Consider the following 24839-nt stretch of genomic DNA (forward strand, 5'->3'; position numbering starts at 1 on the left):
TGGCGAAAATTACACCTCTGCTTCTTACTGACTAAGGAAATACAGCTTGTGTGTGCGTTTGGGGCAAGGGGAAAACCTTATCCTGGGGAACAGATCTAAGTTTGTGTTGCACATTAATACATGCACCTGGTTCTGCATGTTCTCTACAATGATGTTAATCTGCTCTATATGGAAAAGTATGAAGAAAACATCATAGAATGGTTTGGGTTGGAAGGGACCTTAAAAATCATCTCTTTCCACTCGCTTTGCCATGGGCAGGGACACCTTTCACTAGACCAGGTTGCTCAAGATCAGCTATACTTTTTTCTAAATCAGGAATTTATCTCAACTTCACATAGTGAAAATTTTATATTTTCTGAAATTTTAAATTCCGGTATGACCCTCTATTCTAAATAACTTAGACTGCATATCGTGCTTTCTTGTGCAATAGATCTAGGTATTTCTTATGAGAGTACTAAGCTGTCAGCTGATAAGACATTACCCATATGAAGGAATGTGTCTGCAAAGTTAGAAAATATTCAGGTAGCAAGTTATAGAAGAAAGTCACTTTAAGATTGAGAGTTACTTACAGTTTCAAATCTATTAAATTCTGACATCCTTCTTCTTCAGCCTTCACTTGTCATGACCACGGTGCCACAGTACTTCAGTATGCACCCAAGCATCAACTGCTCATTTCTGGAGGTAGGAAGGGATATATCTGCATCTTTGACATCAGACAGAGGCAAATCCTTTTCACCTTCCAAGCGCACGAGTCAGCTGTTAAGGCCCTTGCCCTGGATCCTTCCGAGGACTATTTTGTCACAGGCTCGGCTGAAGGCAACATGAAGGTAAGGCATGGAGGAGCTGGCTTCTGAAGGAGGGTGTTTGGCTGAAGGAGTGTATTGTCTTGTGGAAATAGCCAGAGAAATGCAGTAACAAAACAAAAACAATCCTCAAAAACCCAAACCTACACTTGATGTATAGCCTGCTTTACATTTATGCTGTAAATTGAAATGTACTGGTAGGCTTCTAAAACAAGTAGGTTTTTTCCCCCCTCTAAAGAATAGTCTTCTTAAGGTTGTGAGACCAATTTTAAGTAGATAAAGCGAAGTGCACGGTTCTGAAATCTTACCTTGTTTTTCTTTCACTTAAAAATATTCTGCCTTTGCTGTTGGACATTTCTCTGTAACACAGGGGGCGCTCAGCAACTTCAACATTGTGTAAAGTTTCTGTATCACCAAGTTCTATTTTTTTCTCCTGATGCTGTAGACCTAGACAGCTACTGAGAGGTCAGAGTAGCAAGACACAACCACCAACATGAAAACAAATGAACAAAACAAACAAACAAAAAAAACCTCCACAGAAACACAGTCCCTGTTTTAAGGACTATTTTACCTGAATACTAAGGGAAGGAAATACAACATGGTAAAGGGAAGGTGAATATAGTTTCTTTCCTTTTCTGAATGACTGCTTTAAAGGGACTTTCATGGCCTGGCCTTGCTGAGGCTCCTGCTACTTAGGACAGAACAGGCAGCTGTGATTCCTACCACTCTGCGCACTTATTAATTGTGCAACTTATTCTCTGCAGCATTCCTTAGCAGGAAAGCATTTCCAGCTGCTGAAAAACTGACAGTAGTCATCTTGAATGAAAATTTCCATTTCTGCAGCTTTTTTTGAGGGGGCAGCTGGGAAAAGGACTCTGATCAGGTAACGTAGGAAGCTTCACCCTGCCCATTACCCAGCTGGTCCACAGTAAGGCAGCCTTACACTGCATCAGCAGCCTCTCAAGACACATGGACTTGTAGTAATTGTTGCAACAGAAAAATATCCTTTATCTTTCTCAATAGAGTTTAGAACAGCCAGGAATCTGAAACATTGGGGGAAAATACAAATCCTTTAATATTTATCTCCTTTTGTCATTCTTTTGATACAGGTGTGGAGACTGACCGGCTACAATTTAATTCATTCATTTAAAAATGAACATGCTAAGCAATCCCTTTTCAGAAATATTGGTGCTGGTGTCACCCAGATTGAGACTGTGCAAGGCAATCGTATCTTCTCCTGTGGAGCAGATGGCACACTGAAAATGAGGGTTCTTCCCAATGCTTTCAATGTACCTTCAGGCATTTTTGACATTCTGTAGCGTTCTGTGAGCTAATCCTGGTTTCATATAATGTCCCTGTGAGTAGCTAAAAACACAGTGATATGCACTGTGGAAAGAAAAATATGTGTTTCCTTTCAAATCAGTTACTGCAGTATTAAGTGTTATGGGGAGAAAACCAACACTTTTACAGCAGGTATATTTTGAATATGCCCATAAGGATCACTGGGGAGGAAATGCATGTACTGGATTGTAAAAGCAAGGAATTCAACCCAGTATTGTTGGTTGTGGAGGGGTTATTGCTCAGTAACCCACAAGCTGCATTTTGTGAGTGTTGTAAAGATCCTGACAGTTGTCAGTCACTTCACAAGCACTGTGGCTATACAAGTCAGTAAGCATTTCTGACGTGATTCTGATTACTTTTATTCCAGTTTTTCCGCTAAATGAAGCATGTATACAACTTCTCATTGTAAAATAGTTTAGTTTTAATTAAGGGTACTCAGTGTATTTGATTTCTGCAGGAGGTGTAATGGATGCAAATGCCGTGGAACATGTGCAATCAAGGATGTACTGTGAGAGATGTATCATTTTATGCTGAGATTCTTTTCCCAGTTAGTATTATTGCACAGTTGATACTGTAACTTGCACATCAATATATTTTTAAATGCGATGGGGTTTAATTTGCACAGTATTTTCCTTTCTTTCTGAGCTATGTTTTCTATTGGACACCTGCCTTTACTTTAGGAATGTATTGTAAGCACTAAATGTTTGTAGTGAAGACATCCAGCATTTTAGTCAGCTTTGAGTTTTGAAAATCATTTGTCCAGAAAATACTTCATTAAATGAAGCTGTTAAGAGAATACCAATGGAACATATAATGCCACATTTCAGATGAATGTCAGGCTTTATGTGGCCAGCTAGTAAATAGTGGATAAAACTGGTAATGAAATTATTACCAGAGTATATTGTATAAACTATGCAGAGTTCAATATTGTTTGCTTGTAATATAACTAGCTACTGTTGTCAGATGTATTTTTCTGTTGTAAACAAAAAACATGTTCTTCAAGGACTGGAATGGATGTCTGTGTATTTAAATGTTAACAAACTGTCTTATTCTTCCAATGAAATTTTGATGTCTGTGCTGTATTGTAAGATATACTAGAATAAAAAGCACCTTTCTCCAAAGGTGATTTTAAATTGCAGCTTGTGAAGTAGGAGAAAAGAAGGAAGGGTAAATGTCACTGTTTAGTTTTCCCTTTGTAAGTTAAATAAATTACTTTTATTTCATGAAACAGCCCATTCTAGAACTCTTCCTTATATTTAAACAGATTTATCTAAATCTCCAGTACATTGGCTGTATAGTTCCTGAGTTAGCTTTAACTTGACCTCAGACTGTACTGAAATAAAAAAGATTAGCTGTTTACATTTTGTTTTCAGCTGCTCTTGACAAGTGCAAGGTTAACAGAATTAAGTTCCACAGCTGCAAGAAGAAGAGAAAGGAGGTAGAATTTCCTGGCTATTCCTTCCCCAAGACATTGATCCAAGTGTTTTAACAATGTTATGCAGAAGTTTACCATGCTTTGACATAGGTACATTATCTAGAAAATATCACATCTGACTTGAACTGTATTTGCCCGAGTATATTGCTGACTTTAGGGGTATTTTAGCTGTATTGTGGTATTAGTACCACAATTCAATTTTTGAAAAAAATACCACAAACAAACATGAAAAAACTCTCGCCCAAAACCTTCACACCCCCTACAAAAGTCACAAGCAGCCCACAGAACTGTAGCTCTGGAGTGTGTAGTGTCACACAGGTATAGATAGAATTTTTAGTTTGTGAGTTCTGGTGTATAAACTAGTTCAAAGCATTAATCATGATTTTTTGTTCCCTTCTGCATCTCTCTCCTTAGCATGCAAGGCCTTAGTGATAACAGCAAGTATCCTGAGAAGAGCCCAGCCATCCCTGTGCCACACACTGGAGCTTAGCTGCAGCTGAGGGATTCCTCCAGCACATTTGCTAAACAAGGTTCTGCAGGCACAGACATTCCCAAATTCATTAATCCCTTCAACAGGGCCTGGATCGTACAGGTATTAAACAGCTCAGTGCAGTTCAGGATTTAAATAACACTTTGCTCCTAAGTATTTGAGTGCACTCCATGAACTTTAGCAATATGCACAGGCAGCTTAGAAATTCAGGCAGGGGTTTTCCAAGACCATGATTTTGAATCTAGATAGATAAAACAACAGGAGAGGTTTTTGTTCCAACATTAAATTTAGAAATCTGAAATACCAGAACAAAATTAAAAAGTTCCTATTGTTTCTCACCTTCAACTCAAAAATTTGAATATGAATTGGCAGTCTCAGACTTACAGTTAACAACAGATTAAGTCACTAAGCAGCATGATGATTCTAAAAATAGCAGCAAAAAAGTACACCCTTCATTTTATGATTTCATTTGTGTGGATCAATGTGGGGACATTTTATTTTAGTAATATGCCTTATTAAATAGCTATAGGCAAGTTATACTGGTATAGTTTGCGTGGCAGTGAGAGCCAAGGAAGAGTCTGCAGCAACACAAGAAACTCAAATACCGTTAAAAATGAAATTTTAATCATAAAGGTTATGCCTTTAATTTTAAAGAAACACAATTCATGTCTAATCAGTTGTATTTAATGTCATTATTCCCATTTTCCTTTAGCTGGATTTTGCTTTTGATTATTAACACTTGATTTGACTTGTCAAATTTTAAGCTTTCTGCTTTTTTTCCTATTTAAACAAGTATTTCCATTTTAAGAGTTTTAAAATTTTTGTCCAGAAAGAGTGGTCACACAGAATCCATGGAAATTAAATGAAAGTGACAAAGGTATTTGTACACAAAAGTTCATTATTTAGGTGTTTATATTAGACTGTCATCACTGACTAGAAAATGATTGCAGAGAAGATGATTGTAAATACAAGTTACAAATAGTCTCTGCTGATGGAATAATCAATGTACATTAGACACAATTATCAGCTGAGTAACAGGAAAAACAGAAGTATGTCTATGCTGTGTGCTATCTGCAATAGTGAACAACAATTTTTTAAAAAGACGAGGATGGCCTATGTAATTGAAGTGTGTTTATTCAAAGGCACCCGATCTCCCTTTCATACACACTTACACACCACCAGCAGCAAACAGAAAATTATTCCAAGTGAAGAGACCCCCATGTGTATGTCATAGAGTTTAAACAGATGCTTTAGTCAAAGGTGGCGTGTGAAAATATATTCATGTGCCAAAACGGACTGGGTATACCATTAAGCTTCCATTCTCCCACGTGTACAAAGTCTTGTCTCGCAGACTGTACGACAGCATAGCAAGAATAGACTGTGAAGACCGTAACTTAAACCTTGCATCAATCTGCTTCCCTTTCAGTAAATCAAAAGCAAAACTTACTGTCGTGTCCTTAGTGTCAGTAACATACAGAATGCCACAGGCTATGAATGCGTTACCAGCCTTGGATTTAGGATAGGTGGTATTGATGTGCCAATTGACTGAGAAGCTTTCTTCATCAACATTGGCTACCATTATATTTTCATCAATGCTTGAGGCATATATAATCCAAAGACCCTTCTCATCCACTGCTATGTTGAAATACGTCTTGGAGTTAGAGAAGAGGTAGTTCTTGCCCTGGTGTAAGGCCTTTTTGATGTGCAGGGTGTGCTGCGAGTCTTTATCGAGCCCAAACCTGAAATGAGATACAGGAAGGATTCAGTACAGGTGACCAGAGCTCATCACACACACACACGGGGTGGTGAACCACTGATAGAGGTAGTGTTGAAAATAGCTGTTCAAGGAGCATTCTGATGTCTTTTAAGACTAAGTTCTCAAAGGACCTTCCAAAGCACTAGGAGAAAATTATAAAGTCATAACCAATCTAAAAGGTGTGCAAGAACATGGATTTGCTTTCGGTAGGTTTCACTTTATTTAGTCTGTGAGCTTTATTATCACCAAGATGAAAGAAGCAACTAAAAGGAATGGGTATGAAGAAGAATTGAATACCAGGTGAAGGCCCAAAATTGGGAAATGGAATTTGTACAAAAGTTTGCTTATGGACTAGGTGGGAGCTAAAGGAAGAAAATGTGATTGACCAAAGCAGCAGGAATTCTGGGCAGCTTCACCTAGTCTTGGAGTTCCTCTGATGAAAACAGTCCAGATAATGTGGTGGTTTACTCAAGTAGACATCAAAGGAATTAAAATCCTACTTTTGCAGAGCCAAAATTGTGACCTTATGCTGGCCTCAATGGGACAGCCTGAATTCTTCCATCTCTGATGTATAAAATTGTTTTTATTCCTTGAGATTCCTTAATAGGTTGATAATCTGAGGGCAGGAGCAGTGAGCAGCTAAATCATGTTCCTGTACTGGTTTAGGAGGATAATCAGCTCTTCCTGAGGCACATCTGCTGTCAGCATTTAATAACCCAATAACACTGGGTTTCAGCAAAGGCAGGGAGAGCATGGCTTTATCTTTTTAAATAATGCCCTCTGCAAAGAAGCACGTTTCAGTGTCTGACTTCTCTCTCACTGTATAGCTCCATGCTTCAAAGAGAGAAAGGAAAAATACTACTCAATAAAGGAATGTGCTACACTTGCAAGTATTTTTTCTGAAAAGATAGACTTAATCACAGGAACAGTTCAGATCCAGGAACATGCAATACTGGAAGAATAGTTTTCTGTTTAAGCAGCATGGATAGCATATATTGGAAAAACCATGGTAAGAAAAGTCAAGAATACCCAACTTAGATCATTCCCCCTCAGCTTTTATAAAAATCACATCTGCAGCAACTCCATATTCCACCAGGATGTATGTGCAATAAGACAACTAGTTAAAGGCTGGAAGAGATTTGAGAAATACATGTGTCAACCCTGTTAATCTTGTTCATTGTTTCCTATCTATAAATAACCTCATGCAAGGGCTCAAAGGACAGACCTTAACAGGACTAGTTGGTCAGAAATGCAGATTTTTTTCTGGATTCTTTTCTATTAAAAGCCAACAAGATAGAAAGCACCTCAAAATTCGCAAGTTCTGCAGCACATGACACCCTATCTTTTCCTGTTATTTACACATGAAAATCTGGAAGGGAGCAAAAAAGTGAAGTTTAATTCCCAGGTTCTCTTGGGCTCCCCCAGTCAGGGACAGTCCAGCCTGGAATTCCAAATGGTTCTGAAATTCTTTGATCTTCTGACATCCTGGGGTAAATGACAAGATGTAGTGTAATAGTTTCATCAACCACAAGAAATCAAGCTACAAACATTTTTCTGATCACTAATATCAACAAAGTCAATCAAAATAGCAGAGATAGTAAAGCATGTTACAAAACAAAGTAAAAAGAACGAAACTATCACAATGTTGGAGGTCTGACCATCATGAGAAAACCTGCCAAGGTTCAGACAAATCTAGTTTTACCTTCTAAATATGACAAGAAACTTTTTGAATGTTTTTTCAACATTTGCAAAACGGACTAACCAGATCCTCACCTCTACTTTCCATTAAAACAATACAACAACTCCCAGAAGCTTTTATGGAGCCCAAATTCAAGGACTTCAATGTCACAGAATCCATAGTGCCTCATTCTGTCTGTGCTGAAGGTAAATAATCTCAGAGTGAAGAACAGAACAGAAAGGCCATTCCTCAGCAGCTCCTTGAGAAGATTTGAAAATTCCACCAACAGTTTGTGTTCATCTGTATATGAAGGCATTTCCTGATTAGCGGTATGCAAGGTGAGGAATCTCTGCCCTATCACTGTGTATTGCTTAGACAGTGATGGTCTTTTACAGACTACCAGAGAAAAAGCCAAAATATGCTTAAAGGAGGCTGCCAAAAAGTGAGCTTGTGCTTGGCAGAATAAATATTATAGAATCCTTGCAGCTTGCTCACATTCCTTGGCATGCACATGAGTATAGGAAGGCAGCACTCACACCTGCTTGGGAGCAGACATCAAAGTATAGTAAATGTTCTTGGCTCAGACATCAGAGTTGTGCAAGAACTTGAAAGAACAAGCAATCTTTCACTTGCCCTTGGACTGTCTTTGGCTCTTCCCACAAGGTGAGATTCTGGGGTTGATTTGTATTGTTTGTCTCTGTTCTCAGTAGAAGGTTAAATAAGAGATGTAATTGTCAGTTCTAGTTTGGGGAGATGTACCAGGAAAGCAGTAGAAACTTATTATGAGGAAATCAAACACTGGAGCCACTCCTCCCCAGTGGAATGTGCAAATTTCCAGGTCGCCCTGTCCTCAGCAGGTGCCTCAGTGCTCCCCTCTGTGCCAGCAGCATTCCCTGCTGCTGCCAGCCAGAGCAGAGCACAGCAAGGGCTCTGCAAAGCCAAGTTTCATGAGTAGGCCACGGTCACAAAACCACCCACCTACACCTCCCACACTGCAACAGAACCACTTCTGACTCAGATGCAGGTAGGTGCACAGCTTATTCTTCTAAATGTAATCCTTTCTTCTGCTACCCAAATTCCTTAGTCAGTTCTCATTTCTTTCTTGTGATTATGAACACAGCAAAGAATCCAAGTTGAAGAACACCCACAGCAATGTAATGTTCAGTAGAACCTGTCTCTACCTGGTTGGATCCCAGGATAGCCAAGAGAATTTGTTGTTCTCTCTGCACATGGCATCTTGTTCATCCTGGGGACCTGTTGCTCTATGACATGGTAACTGCAGAGGTGAACCCCTGAGACACAGGGCTGAACAATGCCTAAAGAATTGTCACAGCAGAGTAGTGGTCCTGAGCTATTTTCCCAGTTTTCCGCTTCCCACAACATCTGCACACACAGAGTGGAGGGCTGGTGGCCCATATTTTTGTTACACATTGGAAAGAATGAGTTGTTCTGTTCTGGAAAAAGCTCTGAACCATTCCTCTGTTCTTCCTGTTTAGGTAGGACCAAAAAGAAATACAAAATGCTACAAGGAGGATTGTCTGCTTTTCTGAGGTTCAGCTCTGGCACTCCAACCCATTGCTCCTCCCTTCACAACTTTACTTGTCTTAGGTCAACTATCTTTGACTTACTTCTGAATGTAACTGGTTCCCCCCTGATGATAGTAGAGATGATTGTTTCGTATGGCATGACCACATCCATAGAAAAGTCCTGTGATGTTAATGATCCTGTAGCTGCCATTCAGCAAGGCATCGAAATTTTCATATTCTTTTATATAGTTTCCTAAACAAAGAGGAAAACATGTTTTAAAAAGGACTAGCATTTGGTTCATCTAATTTTGAGATCTCTATAATAAAGTTCAGTCTCTACTGAAAGTCCATCTCAATCAACTATCAGACAAACAATTGTATTTGTGTTTTCAATAGTGATTCAACTTGCTGGAATGTGAAAAAAGAATCCAAAGTCACACAAAAGTAATCTATAGAAAAGATGATCAAGAGCCTCCTTTCCACAGACCTAATAGGTCCTCATTCTGACCACATTTGAGGTGTCTGCAGAAATATTTCCTTTTCCCACTTAAGTCCTGAATAGTTTCCTGCTCTAAATGTAGCTTATGCAGTAGTGCCTCATTTTCATGCCTAGCCAAACAAAAAGGCAAAACTTCGAGCTACAATTTAGGGAAGTAAAGCCATAGGAAACAGAAACTCTTGAAAGAAAAAGATAAAAGGCCACAAACAATAGACATTTAAACTTGGATTTAGTAAAAAAAAAACAAACCCCAAACATAAAGCTATTTTAAAAATCTGATGTTGACTCTGAAAATGTCTAAAGATAGGTCTAAAATGCCTACAGCCATATGTATAGTCAAGTATTAAACAGGTAGTATGGAAAATATTCTAAAAAAGAGGTAGGTAAAAACTCATCATTCTTACAAGTTTAGGTTGAAAGGATTAAGGAAGGAATGTCAGATAACAGATTTTTGGTCAGTGACTACTACTAAAAATACCTAAAAAATGCATTGTGAGCCAAATCCTTTCATCACTTATGTTTGCAGGTTCCCTCATCCAAGTTCCAAACGTTTGCTGTACACTGACATACTGATCAGGACTTCCTACAGACGTTATGACACATTCTGTGGGGAAAAAGCACATGTCCATGATCTGTGACACAGAGAAAGCAGCACTTCAGTCACACTTGGTAGCAGGTTACCAGCTTTTTTTGAAGGGGGTTCTGGGGTTCTGTCTTCAGCCTTTCCAGCAAGGGTATCATCATTTGGTACACCACATATCTCATCTAGGGTGGAGGGAGAAAGAGAAAAATTACTTGTTTTACCCTATTTGACATGATAGAGGGACACATCAGTGTCTCCAGTAAAATAAAGGAATGATAACTGGGATTTTGCTTCATCTGAAAAAAAAAAATGCTTATGTTGGTGTGGTCAAAAATGAGATAAGAAAAAACTTGCTCTCACTTCTGCCAAGGAAATGAAGTGTTGAGGCTGACAGTCAACTTTGAGGAGTAACTAATTAAATCAACAGGTTTTGTTCCTTAGCTGTGAATTTTTAAGTATCCACATAGGAAGAGAGGGTTGCCCTTTTCATGACATGACTTAGGGCAGCTGAGGAAGCTAGAAAATGGCCGATTTAGTAGTAAGAGAAAAAGCATTTTCATGGGAAGGAGTAGTTGTTAAACATAAAACCTTCATGCACAAATCCCCACAGACCAGAAGAGAGGGTGGATCCTGTTGGCAACAGAACATTTTGGTCATTTTGTTAATGCCCAAGACAGCAATAAAACAGGTACACATGCACTGAGTACATAATGCATGAGCTTGACATCCGTGCCACTAAAGAAGCAGGATGAAATACTAAGGGAAATGACACATTATATTATTTACACACATAGAAATGGTTAGAATCACATTAGAATCAAACACCTGGAAATATTTTTCCCCGCCCCACAGCAATTTAAGGACTAGCTGGATTTGCTCTTAGCATTCACTCTTAAAATAATGCCTGAATTAAATTTCTTATGTATCATTTTCTTTAGAGCCAAGTATCACTTCTGCCCTTAAAACAATGTGAAACATTTCAGTTTGCTTAGAATGAATAACCACAGAGAACAGTTCTCATCTTTCTGCTGGTTTCATTGTAGCCTTGTTTTCTAATTCCATTCTTAACTTTTATCTCCAGCATTTCATACAGGCTGTGCTTTACACACAGGCTGCACATTTTTTAGACTTGCGTTTTCATTGTTGCTTTCTAATATATTTCTAGAATTTACAGGTCTGTGATGAAGTTTGAGTGACAAAGATAGTTAAAAATAGGAAAAAAATATAAAGTAATGCTGAAAGGGTACCATGACATTCAGGAAAGAAAGGACAGATAATACTGCATTGTTGTTTTCTCCTTTAGGTCATATCCTCCTTTTGTTCATGCAGAAGAAAACTACTCCAAGATGGAGCAAGAACAACATGTATTTCTCCTTTCCATTATCTAGGGCATTTGGTGAGATGACATTGAAAATTTGCAAGTGATCACAGTGTATCTCCAAGTAAGCCACAAACAGTCCACCCAGCCATGGTAAGCTGAATGCCTACAGATAGAATTTACCAATCCCTCGAGATCCCCTTCCAGCTTCTGATCCCAAAATACTTCCAGAATATTTCAAAAAACAAAATCACTCAGCAGAAATGATAAATTGCAATGCACAAGTTGATTTTTCTTGGGCTGAGTCTAATAGATGCAGTTGACTGAAGGAGCAGTTCCCTGTACAGCAATTTATCTAAAACTATAGGATAGCCAAGCGCCAGCTCAGTGTTTGTAGCAGAGCTGAGTGCGGGATTTGCCTTTGAGAATATTTGCAGTATTTCCAGCTGCATGGATTAGAAAGCAACTAAAATTAAAGAGACAGTTTTCAATCAGAGAGTCTTATGGGAAATTTTCACTCCTTTCTTCCCATCAAAAACCAAGAAAAATATCCCGCTGCTTCCTATCATAAAATATTCTGGTTGAGAGTTAATGGAGTTTAAAAGTCATTAAAACTATTCATTTGGTCTGTTGGGGGAAGGTGGGAAGGATGGAGCAGAGATGTTTTGTTTCTTCCAGAATTCACTAAAGCACCAGAGACAAAAAATATACCTGCTCTTCCAACTAATTATTCTCTTCTCTTGAAGAAACTAAGTTTTACCAGATTCAAAATTTATTTTGAAAAAGCCAGGCTTGTCGTCTTATGCAATGAGTTAATTATAATTGTAATTCAGCATATGTATTTTCTTTCCTTGAAAGAGTAATGAATATTTAATTATAAAATCTGGATTATTCATGGAATTTTGGTAATAAGATCTCATGGTTTGCTGAGTCATAAAACATGAAAGCTCATTGAGGAAGATCTCATCTTTGCAGAGTTATTTGAGTGTAACTCCCATTTTCCTGCTGCAATTTAAAATCCATCAGAAATCCATCAGAGAGCTTATCCTCCAAAGCATTTCAGTTTGTTTCAGGACTTGAAAAGAGGCCACCTGAGCAAATGGCCCAATTATCTCATACAACAGTTGATGCATTTCTGAATTTCAAATAGGATGAGATTTCTGCTCCAGCTCTCTCCTGTCCATTGTAAGGAGGCTCCCTGGGCTCTGTTCTGACAGTTCTGTGTCCAGAATCAGGGGTTTATATTTACATCTAAAATTAAATATTCATTATCTAAAAGCCAACTGTTTCAGCTGCATTTCTCTTACTTTCCAAATTTATCCACCTAATAGAAGACACCATTTGTAAATACTTTGCCTGAGCACTACCAAAACACAATTAAAAGACCAACATGAAGGTAGCCTGGTGCCTTACACAAACTGTATTTCAGCAAAGCACCTGAGCACTTGTTCAGCTGTAAGCTTATGCAGTTTTAGTGGTGCCAGCAAAACTAAACCCATGCTGACTGTTTTGAGCCTTGAAGCAATGGTTTAATCTTGGTTTAATGGCAAAGAACACTGGAAAGCACTAACCTGTGCATTTGCTGCTGTAGATGTTCTCCTGAAGCTCCACTTTGGCTTTACCTTTACGTTTACCTGGAGGCCCTGGGGGTCCAGGAGGTCCAGGTGGTCCAGGCTCACCTTTTGCACCTGGGTACAAAATGCAGTGTCAGGACACAGCCCTTCCCCAGGCAGCAGGAAACCTGCCGAGAGCTGTGCATGCCCACAGGACACCCACAGAACAGCCTCTCTCTTTCTTTAGAGGGTCCTGAGTACAGAATATGGTGCAATAAACTCTCTGAAATGCTGTTTGTTAGAAAGTGAACCAGATAGAGCTTCACAAGGAGTAGCACATCAATGCATTTTATCTGTCTGGATTACAGGCCCATTAGAGAGTTACCATTTCAGATGCTACACTGCTGTGATTTTACACCGTTTATATTTGGCTGCTTCACATATTCCTGAGTGAAATCTGCCCCTCATTTTCTAATAGAAAAATAAAACTACACTGAAATAAGGAGCACGAGGAAGTCAAATGTATGAAAGCATTCTGGAAAGGGTGATATTCACATACACTTCAACCCAAAGGCCAAGCAGAAATGTTTTTGTGAAGACTTGCCTTGCAAAGAGAACAATTTCCTGTGCATAGCAATACTCAGACTTCCTTGTGTATATAAACCCTATTTGTACAGGTTGGTCCTCCCCTTGCAGATCATATTCATGCTTCAGAAGTGAAGCATATCTTTTTCTGTCAAGTACACTGTTGCAAGAGAACTCCCAAGAGCACTTTTCTCTACCTTCTAATATCACATCATTGTTTGCATCCCCCTTTTTTCTCTTGGATCCCCTTGCACCTTTTCCTCCTGGCATACCATCCTTGCCAGGCAAACCCATTTCTCCTGGTTCTCCTTTCTGTCCTTGATCACCTTTTGGTCCTGGCAAACCTAGAAATAAAAACCATTTCAGTATCAAGAGCACTGCTCCATTATTAAGCACCAATAAATAAATATTTTTTACTACAAACCATATCCACTCTAGTTATGGATGCACTTCACCTGTATTTAGCTGGATTGCTGCAATTTCTTTGGATTTCAAAGCAGCACTGTAACCTAATATGAAAGGAAGCGGTACCTATTTTTCCTCTTTTTCCATTTACTCCTGGTTCTCCTTTTTGTCCTGGAGCTCCTGGGATTCCATCTGTTCCATTGTAGCCAGGCAGCCCAGGAGGCCCTGATCAAAGCAAACAGCATAACTGAATTTTCACTGTTGAATGCAAGTTACCCTGAAATCTATCTTTACATGCAGCATGTTTATTTAGATATTTAAACCCCAGCAAAATATAACTCATACTTTTCTGATACAGAGAATTGCTCCAAGCAGACCCACAGGTTAAGCAGCACAGATAGAAAACAAGTAACCATTCATAACATAGCCTTGCAACCGCCTGAGTGAGAACTGAGACAGAATTCAATAAGAAAGGAGGAAAAGTTATGGGGGAGGTGGGAAGGTGTAATCAGAAACCAATATATTTTAAAAATATCGTTTTAGTGTTAAATTGTAACATCCGTTTCCTTGGGAGATTAATATATAAATTCATCTGTTCACCTAGATGCTACTTAAACATATTAATTTGGTTTTGATCAAATGTTCTACTCCCTCCACTAGAAAATTAAAATGTCTGAAACCTCCCCTCTCTCAGAGGGACATGAACTGACGTAAATGCAAGCATTATCAAGGCAGGCAGTCATTCAACTCTCCCTTTATCGAATTAGCAAAGGAAGACAATTTTGTGAAAGATAAATTTCTGTATTTCAATGTTTTGTACCAGCAACTGTTTCAGTTACCCCAAAATGTTACTGCAATGGTCCAGGTGTCTTACCTGGGGGTCCTGGGGGGCCTAAAACAAGAGAAAAAAAAAAAAAAAAAAAAAAAAAACAACACAAGAAAGAAGAAATGGTGAGTTTAACCCTGCAAGAAAACAAAGCAATTCCAAACTGAATTGATGAGCACTAGATCAGAACAGTAAAAGAGTAAGAAAATCCCTCCAATTTCAAAATGAGCATCTATCTGCTTAACTGCTTTGTATTATAAATAACTATCTGAACATTAGCAGTAACTCAGACTTGCCAAAAGAGTAACACCTTTACATAAACATGCTTTGCTTTTTTCAAACTTCAATTGACAAAAGTTTGGCAAAAACCTCTGCAATGTAACCTCACTGCCAGGGGTTTGGTGCCTTCACAAAGCCATGGATGCAAGACTCCTCACAGTCATATTTCCTTTATGTGAGAATTCTTCAAAAACTTCTTCTAGTGGAAGAATATTGGCCTTACAATACTGATGAATGTCACAATTAAAAATCCTGTTGGAAATACACATTAAAAATACATTCCACTCTTCTCTGTGTTTTACAGATTGCAATTCAGGACTAACACTATTTTAGTAGGAAAAAAAGTCTTGTCATTCATATCAACAATCAGACTTTTCACATGTGACTTATCCAGTCTGGATCAAGCTTCCCACAGAAACTGGTTGGTACATTTAGAAATTGGACTTGCTTCAGTCATTCAGCACCTTGTAATACAGAAAAATCTACCTCACTCTTAGACAGCTTAGACGTAGGGTCCTAAAGAGAAGCAAGCATAGCAGACAAGAGTAAAGAAAGATTAACCAGAACAATGTCTGCGATTCCTCATCTGTGGTCCCCAATGCACGTCAAAAAATTTTAAAAGGAAAACCAGTTGGAGAATTCAAAGGTGACAGTTGCAATTAAAGAACCAAATTAACTCTGTGAACATTTTTATCCAGCCAAAGTACTGCCTTGTTTCAACCACTTTTTACAACAGAAAATAACAGTAATTACTAGATTTCCCTAAAGATAACAATTTTCAGCATTAATTATGAAGCATTATGAATAAAGTGAAAACCATTTTACAATACCATTACAGGAATCATCCCTTTTAATCAGTACAGGCAGTAATATCAGTTAACATCTTCCTGCCAGTTTTCCAGTAAATTACTATTTCCTTCACACTATATTACATCCATTAGTGCACTGAATTCCTTCCTCATCCCTAGAGCTGAGGCTCCTTGTAAAAACATCAAATACATAAGAAAGGTGCTTGAAAAGCCACGAATGTCATTGAGGTCTGCAGCAGAGAAAGCCACTCATGTAATGGTGTTAAGAGAGAAAAAGGTACAAAAGGCACCAAGTAACATGAATTTACAAGTCTGAAGCCCAAAAAAACCAAAACTTAGATTGTCTGTGCTTCAGCCACTGTTGCAATCAGAACTGATGTATAGCTCCAGAAATATTATTTAACATCTGTGTGTAAAATAGTTCTCATTTATGTTTAATCAGTTGAGTCAAATGGACCTTATTGAAAATTCAAACCAGATAGCAAGTGAAGCATTTTCTTTTACTCATAAATCTGGCTTATTTCTAATCCTCTCATTTCCAAAAGGAACACAACTCATTCTGTGACAAACCTCCAAGCTGGACCATAGCTTTTAAACTGGCTGCTACCAGATTCTTCGCCAAACCCCACAAAACTTTCCACACCTTTTTGTGACTCAGCCATCAGCAGCTCCAGGTCCTCACTGGTGACATGTAACTTCACTAAGTGCCACTGCAGTTGTAACAGTGGGAGCAAGTTTCTACCCCCTGCATGTTCCTCCTGTGTTAGGCCTGAAGTGCAAAAATTACATTCATGCAAAAATACTATGACTACACCTCAGCTGGTATTTGAAACACCCAAGTCTAAAAGATTTGCTTATGAAAATTTCTTCAAAGAGAAATGGCTCCAAGTAGCATCAACTGAGCTCCTTAAATTCCAGCGTTTATATTCAGAGGGTACAGATGAAAGTGGTACATATTAACCTTTTTTTAAAACTCTGACGAATAGCAGTATTTTGACACAGTTATTGACCTCAGGTTCTTTGAAAACATTGTCTCTGGGTTCCTGGAGGTAACATAGGTGTAATGCTTAAGGCAGCAAACATACCTGTTAAACATATCCCTTTTGTGCTGTTACACAAATCCACCATCACTCGGACCTAATATTGCAAAGAAATTAAAGTTGAAAACAATGTATTTCATAAAAGTATCCAGTTCACTTTACCTACAGAAATAATTCCAAACCCAAAGATACAACTGGCCCTCTGTGCTTATTAGAATGAGCTATTCAGAATTCTGTAACACTGTTACACCATCCATCTCTTTGGGCAGTGGAACCACAGTTTAATCCTTACTGAAAATATGAATAAAATATTGGGCAGACAACTCCATACATCACTTAGTCATTAAACTTCACACATTACTGGAACACATATGGTTGTCCAAGCATGGACTCTATCAGCAGAAGGTATTAAAATCCAATTATCAGCCAATAAAAACTACATTCAATTTTATTTTATGTTTGTATTAAGTGATGTAAACTTTTCTAATGAAGCATACCCAGGGAGGAAGATGACCTATGTTCCAAGTAAGTAATTTCTTATCTTTGAATAACCAAGATGTGCAAATTTGAAATGGACCTTCATCCACTCAAAACAATTCAAGCAAAAAGACCAGCCTTTATTAAATCAAGCTGGAAGACACATTCATAAAGAGGCCTTCAATCTAGAGTAGACTAAAATTTATCAAGAGAGGAGTCATCTTTACAAAATACACAGTTCTCTGCTGAGCAAACATTCACATTACATGACCTGCATAATGCGAGTCAACACTAAAACATTTTGCGACTCATCAAAACAAACAGCAGAAATATTATGACCATGATCTCTGGAAGTCCCTCAGCTCTCTATGGGAAAGTCTAATGTTTATAGCCAGAAAATAAAGGGTCACCATTTCAGGGCTGTGCAATGAGTGATAATTTATGAACCATTTACCCAGAGCTGCACATTTGTTGATCTTTGTGTAGTTACTCTATCTACAATTAAAAGAAACTAATGGAATGCACTAGTCCCAAAAGACAGAAGGAACAAGTGCAAGGCAATCTGAAAGGCAGATTAAAGTTTAATCCTAGCAAGGTTATTTGCCACTGTCAATCATCATTTTTTAAATTAATACATCACTAGTTTCAACTGCCAAATCTAACAAACTCAAATAGAGGACAATTAGTTTAGTGGAAAGTATCCTTTTGCTGCAAAACCAAACCATATTTGACAACGAGTTCCTGTTCTGTCTGATACCTGCTGAGAATGTACTGATCCAGACTGTACTGGAACAGTACATTTAGAATTTCAGACTGTTTAAATTAGCTGAGAAGTGCTAACTGATTTTGAATATCAGAATATGCTTGTTTTCTTTCCCCTCACACTCCTCAAAAACATTTGGCTCCTACCCTGTAATTTGTAAAATACATGTTGTCCATATGCACTCTAATTCTAACTGCATTTTAATTTAAATAGTTCTGTTGAGGTTGTTGAAGTGATCACAGCTCACTTTGGGGCTCTCCAATTATCTCAGCAGCACTACTTTTACCAGTCAGTGCAACTCAGGTGGCAATTAAAAAACATGGCACTCAAGAAGTGCAAATAGCCTGTGACAGAACCTCCAGCTTAGCTATGAAAGATACCATTCACAACCAGCATCATCACTAAGAAAAGTTACAGATAAAAATATATAATTTAAATGCTAAAATCTTAGTTTGCTCATGGAGAAATGGTGGGATAATAAAAATAAAATAAACTCCTAAACTATGAAATATTACTCAGATAATTGGTAGCCATCATCTCTTGCACTGTCTTAAATCACACTTTGAATCTTGGCCTGTACCCTCCCATCAGCCTTTCTGCAGCAGCAGATTTGCCAGTTTCCTATTTTTACTCATTTGCAAAATAAATATACATATACTAAAATAAGAGGCCCTGGACAAAAAAATACCCTCGTGATATCATGATATATTAGAGCTAACATGATTTAGCTCTGATCTAATCTCCAGAGAGAATCTGTTCAGACCAAGCCTCTGCTCAGGCCCACATTGAACAGGGGCCACCAGTGCCGCAGGGGTCATCCCACCAACTCTGAGGAACTTTGTCTTACACTACAAAAGTAGCCAAGTCTTCAAATTACATTGGTGGGAGTTAGATTCAAAATACAGAAATGCAGGAGTGGGAGGAGGGGGTGCTTGAATATTTTTCTAAGAACTCTCTTCCCCTTGAGCAAATGATTCTGCACACAGTTACACACTGTGCAGAGGCCAGAATGAAAAATGTTTGATGGGAGTAAGAATGAAAAGGCATCAAACCCTCCCAAGCAGCTCCCTGCAGGATGCACAGGTTTAAATGAAGCACATCACACACAGCATAGACACAGTGGACATTTGGAGGCACAAGTGCACAGTCTGGCCACGTGCTGTTCAAATATACACAATGCGCTCAGTCCTATTGCCCTTTGGAGAGGGCAATAAAATTAATGTAATGTAATTAATGTAATCATGGTACCTATTGACAGCAGAGTAGCACATTTAATGGCCACTGTCAAAATTATCCGGAAACTCACCTGCAACTAATGATGCCAATTTGAGCACCTAGCATAAATGGCATTGGCTGTCTTCAAGCTCTATCAGGATCAGAACCCTTTCCCCAATAATTTTATTTGTGGCTCTTTTGGACTCAAAAAAGCAATTCATATCAGATAGAGCAAAACAAACTGCAACTGCCAAATTCAGGGATGATTTCGTAAAAGAAGTTATTTAAAACACAATTTTGAGTACAAAACTATGTGGCTTTACAGATTTTTACTTTTTGCAGAAGTGCTGCAAATTCTAAACTTAAAGCACAACAACTTAGAGGGCCTAGCTTAAAAAAAAATATTCTAAAACCCAAACAAAGACGTTATCATGACTCCATGCTTTGAACACCTGTGCTTGACACTCTCATTAGCTTTAATATTAATGGAGATGTTATCACTGTAAAATGAGGATTGAAATAGTTTATTAACAAAAATGCTATCAGAACATGACTGAAGAGGTATTTGCTGTATACACAAGTTAGAGCCTGAGTTACACTTTTGTGCATGTAGACCTGTAGCCCTTACTGGGACAGTTTCCACCAAAGTTCTCTCAATAGTAATATTTTTCTTGCATTTCTTCTATCTCAAAATGCAAAAGCGCTTCAGTCTATTCAAAATTTGTCAGCTATACAGCCTGTGTAATTTTTCTACTGCATGACATTAGTTCCTACTGAGCATCATCTTTTCACTGATGTGCAAAAAACTGTGCTGTTCTACCACAGAAAGGACATACAGTTCGCCTGATCCATCAAATACCACTTGAAATTTAGCACTTACTGGAAGGGCATTATCAGTTTCAAAGAGATGTCAGGTGATATCCTGTGCCTCATGCTGAGATGCTGAACAGCACAAAAAACACGGGGGCTCTGTTAGTAGTGTTAGTTTTAAAAACCAGGAACACTGGAAACTGGAAGGCTTCTTATTGTAATGAAATTTTGGAGTTTCACTCAACCCCCAACTGTAGTTACGATATTTTCTGAAAAATCCTTTCCTTAGGATTTTTTTCTCCTGAGAAGCTAAGAGGCCTCAGGAATAAAATGTAAACAATAATTATCTGCTGCTGTGGAATGCAACAGGTGCATCTGTGATTGGTCTCGTGTAGTTGTTTCTAATTAATGGCCAATCACAGTCCACCTGTCCGGACTGTCTCGGTCAGTCACAAGCTTTTATTATTCATTCTTTTTGTATTCTTAGCTAGCCTTCTGATGAAATATTTTCTTCTATTCTTTTAGAATAGTTTTAATATCATATATATAAAAAAATAATAAATCAAGCCTTCTGAAACATAGAGTCTCATCCTCAGACCCCTGCGAACACCCTTCACACCCAACCTCCCTCTCTTTGCGTAGGTCTGGTTTGCAAAGTTGGGTGGTACCCTACGAGCCGAGCCCGGCATTCCCAGAGCAGGCAGCGGCGCAGAGCCCCGCGCTCTCTCCAGGTGAGTGCCCGCCCCAGTTGGGCCAAGCGCGGCGGTCCCACCCCCGGCCCGCTGGCAGCCCCGGCGGGGCCGTACCGGCACCATGGAGTAGGTGAGCATCATCATCATCTCGTCGCTGTCGGCGCGCACGTGTGCGCGGGCGCGCTCCCCGCGGCGGCTGCGCTTGGTGCGGGCGGCGGGAGCGGGCGCGGGGGGCAGCCCCCGCACGGAGCCGTTCCCCGCCGCCGCCTCCAGCTCCCGCAGCGCCGCGCCCAGCTCCCGCCACTGCGCCAGCAGGAACAGCGTGCCCGCGGCGCTCAGCGCCGACAGCAGCCCCACGGCGGCCAGCAGCGCCCGCCCGCCCGCCGCCTCCATCGCCCGGCCGCGCCCGCAGCGCTCCGCATTTATGGGCACGGCCCGCGAGTGCGGGGGCACGGCGGGGCTGGGCTGGGCACTGGCCCCTCTGAACCGGGCAGGACGGGGACTGCCCCCGGACACTGCCAGAGGGGGATCAGCCTGGCACAACGTGTGACCCAAACGTGCTGATGCTGTGCATGGGTTTTTCCAGGCGTCAAGCAGTGAGTCTGCATAATAAAAATCCCCCCGTTAGACAGATTCTCTCATCACACTGATCCGTGACACAGGTCCTGCAGTTCACAGCATCACTGAGCTCTCTTATGAATACCATGTGTCATTCACTTACAATAATCGACCTGTTGCTTTAGATATTCAAGCACAGAATTTTCCCAAATCACTACTGCTAAACCTTCTGTCACATGGGATATCTTTCATATAGCAAATTTTGTTATCAGTTAATTCAAGCACAGACCTTTCCCAAATCACTATTGCTAAACCTTCTCTGACATGGGATACCTTTCATATAGCAAATTTTGTTATCAGTTAATTCATAGCCAAGATAAGAAAATGAATTAGAGCATATAGCAGAATCTTACTGAATACCAAGACTTCATGAAGAATGTAAATGCTCTTGAACTCAAAAACACTTTTCAAAAAAGTTATTTTTAAAGTTGACATTTCAAATCAAAGCCATGCACTTTCTTACATTGATATCATTTCAAACCGACCTCAAGAAACTCCCAGCTTTTGAATGCCAAGTTTCCTACAAGAGAAGGCTTTCATCCTTTGTCACAGTGACAATTCTTTGCTGCAACTGATCACATAAATTTTGTCTCCATTCTAACTACACCATTGACCTGTAATTCATGCTAATCCCACGGTACATTGACAGATGAACTATTGGGTCAAACCAAATCTGAGCTTAATACACTCAGTTCTGCTACAGATGCCTAAGCACAGTAGAGAAGCAGAGATAGGAAAACAACTCCATCATATTAAATTTCTCATCTCTCTAAAATAAAAAATTACTGCAAAAAGTGCTGGGGTCCTCAGGCATTGCATCAGAGAGTTTTCTTATGAAACTGCCACAGGTATAGGTCAAACAAGATGAAAGAGAGACCAATCATTCCATCTCATCCCATGATGGCAGATGAGACAGAAGAAAATCACCAGGCACCCAAACACATAAGGCTTATCAGCACAGAAACAAAGAGTAGTTTGGGCTGAAAAGCACATTTAAAAGTCAGCCCCTCTGCAGTGAGCAGGCACACCATCAAACAGACCTGGTTCCTGAGAGCCCATCCAGCCTGGCCTTGAACATTTCCAGGATGGAGCACCTCTCTGGACAACCCATGTCAGTGTTTCACCACACTTACTGCAAAATATTTCTTCCTTGTATCTAGTCCAAACCTACTCTAAGATTGTCTACGGAATAATTACAAAACCAAATGAGCAAACACTTGCTGAAAAATCATTTGAGGCTTTGGACCTTGGCAAACTATTCTGAAGGTATCACAAAGTCCTCTGTAAATGTGAATAACCTTTCTGATGTCAGTGAGGGTCACAAGAATAATTGCTTCCCCCAATATATCCACACCAAGCAGGACATTCCTGGGTGTGGAAAATGCCCTGGCCAGGTGGGCTCAGCTGTCCTGGCTGTGCTCCCTCCCAGCTCCCTATGCACCTGCTCAGAGGCTCTGACCAGCCCTGGCTGCAGGTGAGCACTCTCAGCACCAGCCAAGGTGTCACTGTGCTGTCAGCGTTATTCCCACAACTCCAAAGTGCAGCACTGCACCAGCTGCCAGGAAAACAAATCATTTTATCCCAGCCAAAACCAGGAGACTCTGCAGTTGATGTCCTAGCTTAGCATAGAAGTGCATATTTGAGTTTTGCTTATAGTATTACACTTGTAAAGGAGAAAGAAGAGAAAGAAATAAGACCTTGCATAGAATTTCCCAGAAGACTTGTCTTGAGCAAACTTAGTTTATAATTCATAGACATAACAAAATGAGTAAGAATCTATCACACCAGCAAGCTAAAGCTTTCTGTCCAAGAACAAATAGAACTGCACCTCAGAGACCATACAGCACAACTAACAGCTATTCTTCATTTTTATTGTCCATTTCAAAGAGCAATGATTGAGTAAAAAAAAAAAGTATAATAATTATGAGCTACAATTTGGAGAATAACAAAAGCAAGACAGCACTCTCAGCACCCTTGTTTTCCCATCTGCCTAATTCTGCAAGGTTTTCTCTCCATTACAAGCAAAAAGCAACTGAACATTGTTCATTTAAGAAATGGGCCATTGGATCAGCACAGACAACCTATCCAAGGCTGCAGTCAGGAACCTGATGGGATGGCACAGTGGCGGAGTCCTTCCCCAGGCCCCAATATATACCAGAGGTCTATGGCAGTGTGTGCAGACCTGCCCTGGGCTTGCCAGGACACACAGGTACACCTCTGGTGAGAAACTGCCCTGTTTTTGAAAGTCAGGAATCAGCTGACAGCTCAATTTCATGGCAAAGAGGTTCCCAGACTGCACTGAGAATCCTTTAGCTACTCCAGTGGCAGGAGCAGCTGACTGGGCTGTGGACATTCCTGTCCCTGCCTTCCACTGAGTGTTCCCCCAGCCCATATGAGCAGCAGCTCATTCATATGTCTCCATGTTATCCTCTGCTAGTGCCTGATAATCCTGTGTCTCCTTCTGGATCTCTTGTCTCTGTGTGACACAGCTGAGATTTTGGTTCATCCATACAGCATTTGTTACCAGCTGCCTTGAGCATGCACTTTGCTCAAACATGCTGCATTGAGCATGCACTTCATGCTCAATGCCTCTCTTCCCTCACAGTGACAAAAACCAATGCTCCCCAATGGTGATCAGCAAAACAGAATGGAGGCTGGGGAATGCTGTTGGTAAATTCTAGAAACTTTACTGCTATTTTCTTACTCAAAAACCAGAAAAAATTGCTCAGTAGCAATTTAAACCCATGTGAGAAAAGTGTTATCCCCTAGATCCATCATTTTCTCAGTTAGGTAGAATGCCAGCAAGCAGCACTTCAATTATTTCCTGGCATTTCAGAGCCTGTGTCTCTAAAGCACATCCTAACTGTGCATCATAACTGACAGGGCATACAAGGGTCACATAAATCTGCCCAAGCAGCACTGGAACCAAATAGAAGCTACCAATATGCAAACTGCAGAGCAACACCTTGTTTCTTCCTTTTAGAATTCCAACTTTGCAGAGCTGAAATTAATTCTCAGAAAATAAAACATAGCATTCCCACAAGAGGTATTTTTGTATCCAAATTACTCACTATGTGTATAATAAAAAATATTCCTTGATTATCCTCAAGCTGACAATGTATTCAGATGGTGTCACACTTAACTAATGCTCCCACTGATGTTTTACTTTGTAGAAGTTGTTATTACTAAAATCTCATCTATTTTGGCAGCTGCCCCAGTGATAAAGCACATTGGAGATTGGAACATTATTTCACTTGGGTAGATAATGCTGGAAGAAGGACCAAGGAGCTGAGGACAATGCTCTTATGAGACAGTTAAACTGCCTCTGATCATGCCAT

The 24839-nt window shown here is 39.7% G+C and overlaps 2 protein-coding genes across 9 annotated transcripts in view; one reads left to right on the forward strand and one right to left on the reverse strand.

The window, feature by feature from the left end:
* Positions 1-3372, forward strand: part of DMXL2 (Dmx like 2) — a 419496-nt gene extending 416124 nt beyond the window's left edge. For all 4 annotated transcript variants that reach the window (XM_074549321.1, XM_074549322.1, XM_074549324.1 and 1 more), the window contains 2 exons: positions 610-827; positions 1913-3372. In XM_074549321.1, the coding sequence (XP_074405422.1) occupies positions 610-827; positions 1913-2122 (428 nt within the window). In that variant the 3' untranslated portion in view covers positions 2123-3372. The remainder of the gene's footprint in view (positions 1-609; positions 828-1912) is intronic.
* The window catches only part of GLDN (gliomedin), a 46475-nt gene continuing 24162 nt past the window's right edge, over positions 2527-24839 (reverse strand). Inside the window, exons 1-10 of one of the 5 annotated variants that reach the window (XM_074549343.1) lie at positions 20998-21383; positions 16972-17023; positions 14847-14864; positions 14099-14197; positions 13765-13911; positions 13001-13117; positions 10210-10293; positions 10007-10132; positions 9132-9282; positions 2527-5808 (exon numbers count right to left, since the gene is read on the reverse strand). In XM_074549343.1, coding sequence (XP_074405444.1) covers positions 5349-5808; positions 9132-9282; positions 10007-10132; positions 10210-10293; positions 13001-13117; positions 13765-13911; positions 14099-14197; positions 14847-14864; positions 16972-17023; positions 20998-21276 — 1533 coding nt within the window. In that variant the 5' untranslated portion in view covers positions 21277-21383 and the 3' untranslated portion in view covers positions 2527-5348. Of the gene's footprint in view, positions 5809-9131; positions 9283-10006; positions 10133-10209; positions 10294-13000; positions 13118-13764; positions 13912-14098; positions 14198-14846; positions 14865-16971; positions 17024-20997; positions 21403-24839 lie in introns of those variants that run through there. The other 4 variants (XM_074549345.1, XM_074549344.1, XM_074549347.1 and 1 more) reach the window with 4 other exon arrangements.

This window comes from Zonotrichia albicollis, chromosome 11, assembly GCF_047830755.1.
Source record: "Zonotrichia albicollis isolate bZonAlb1 chromosome 11, bZonAlb1.hap1, whole genome shotgun sequence".
Classification (NCBI taxonomy): Eukaryota; Metazoa; Chordata; class Aves; order Passeriformes; family Passerellidae; genus Zonotrichia; species Zonotrichia albicollis.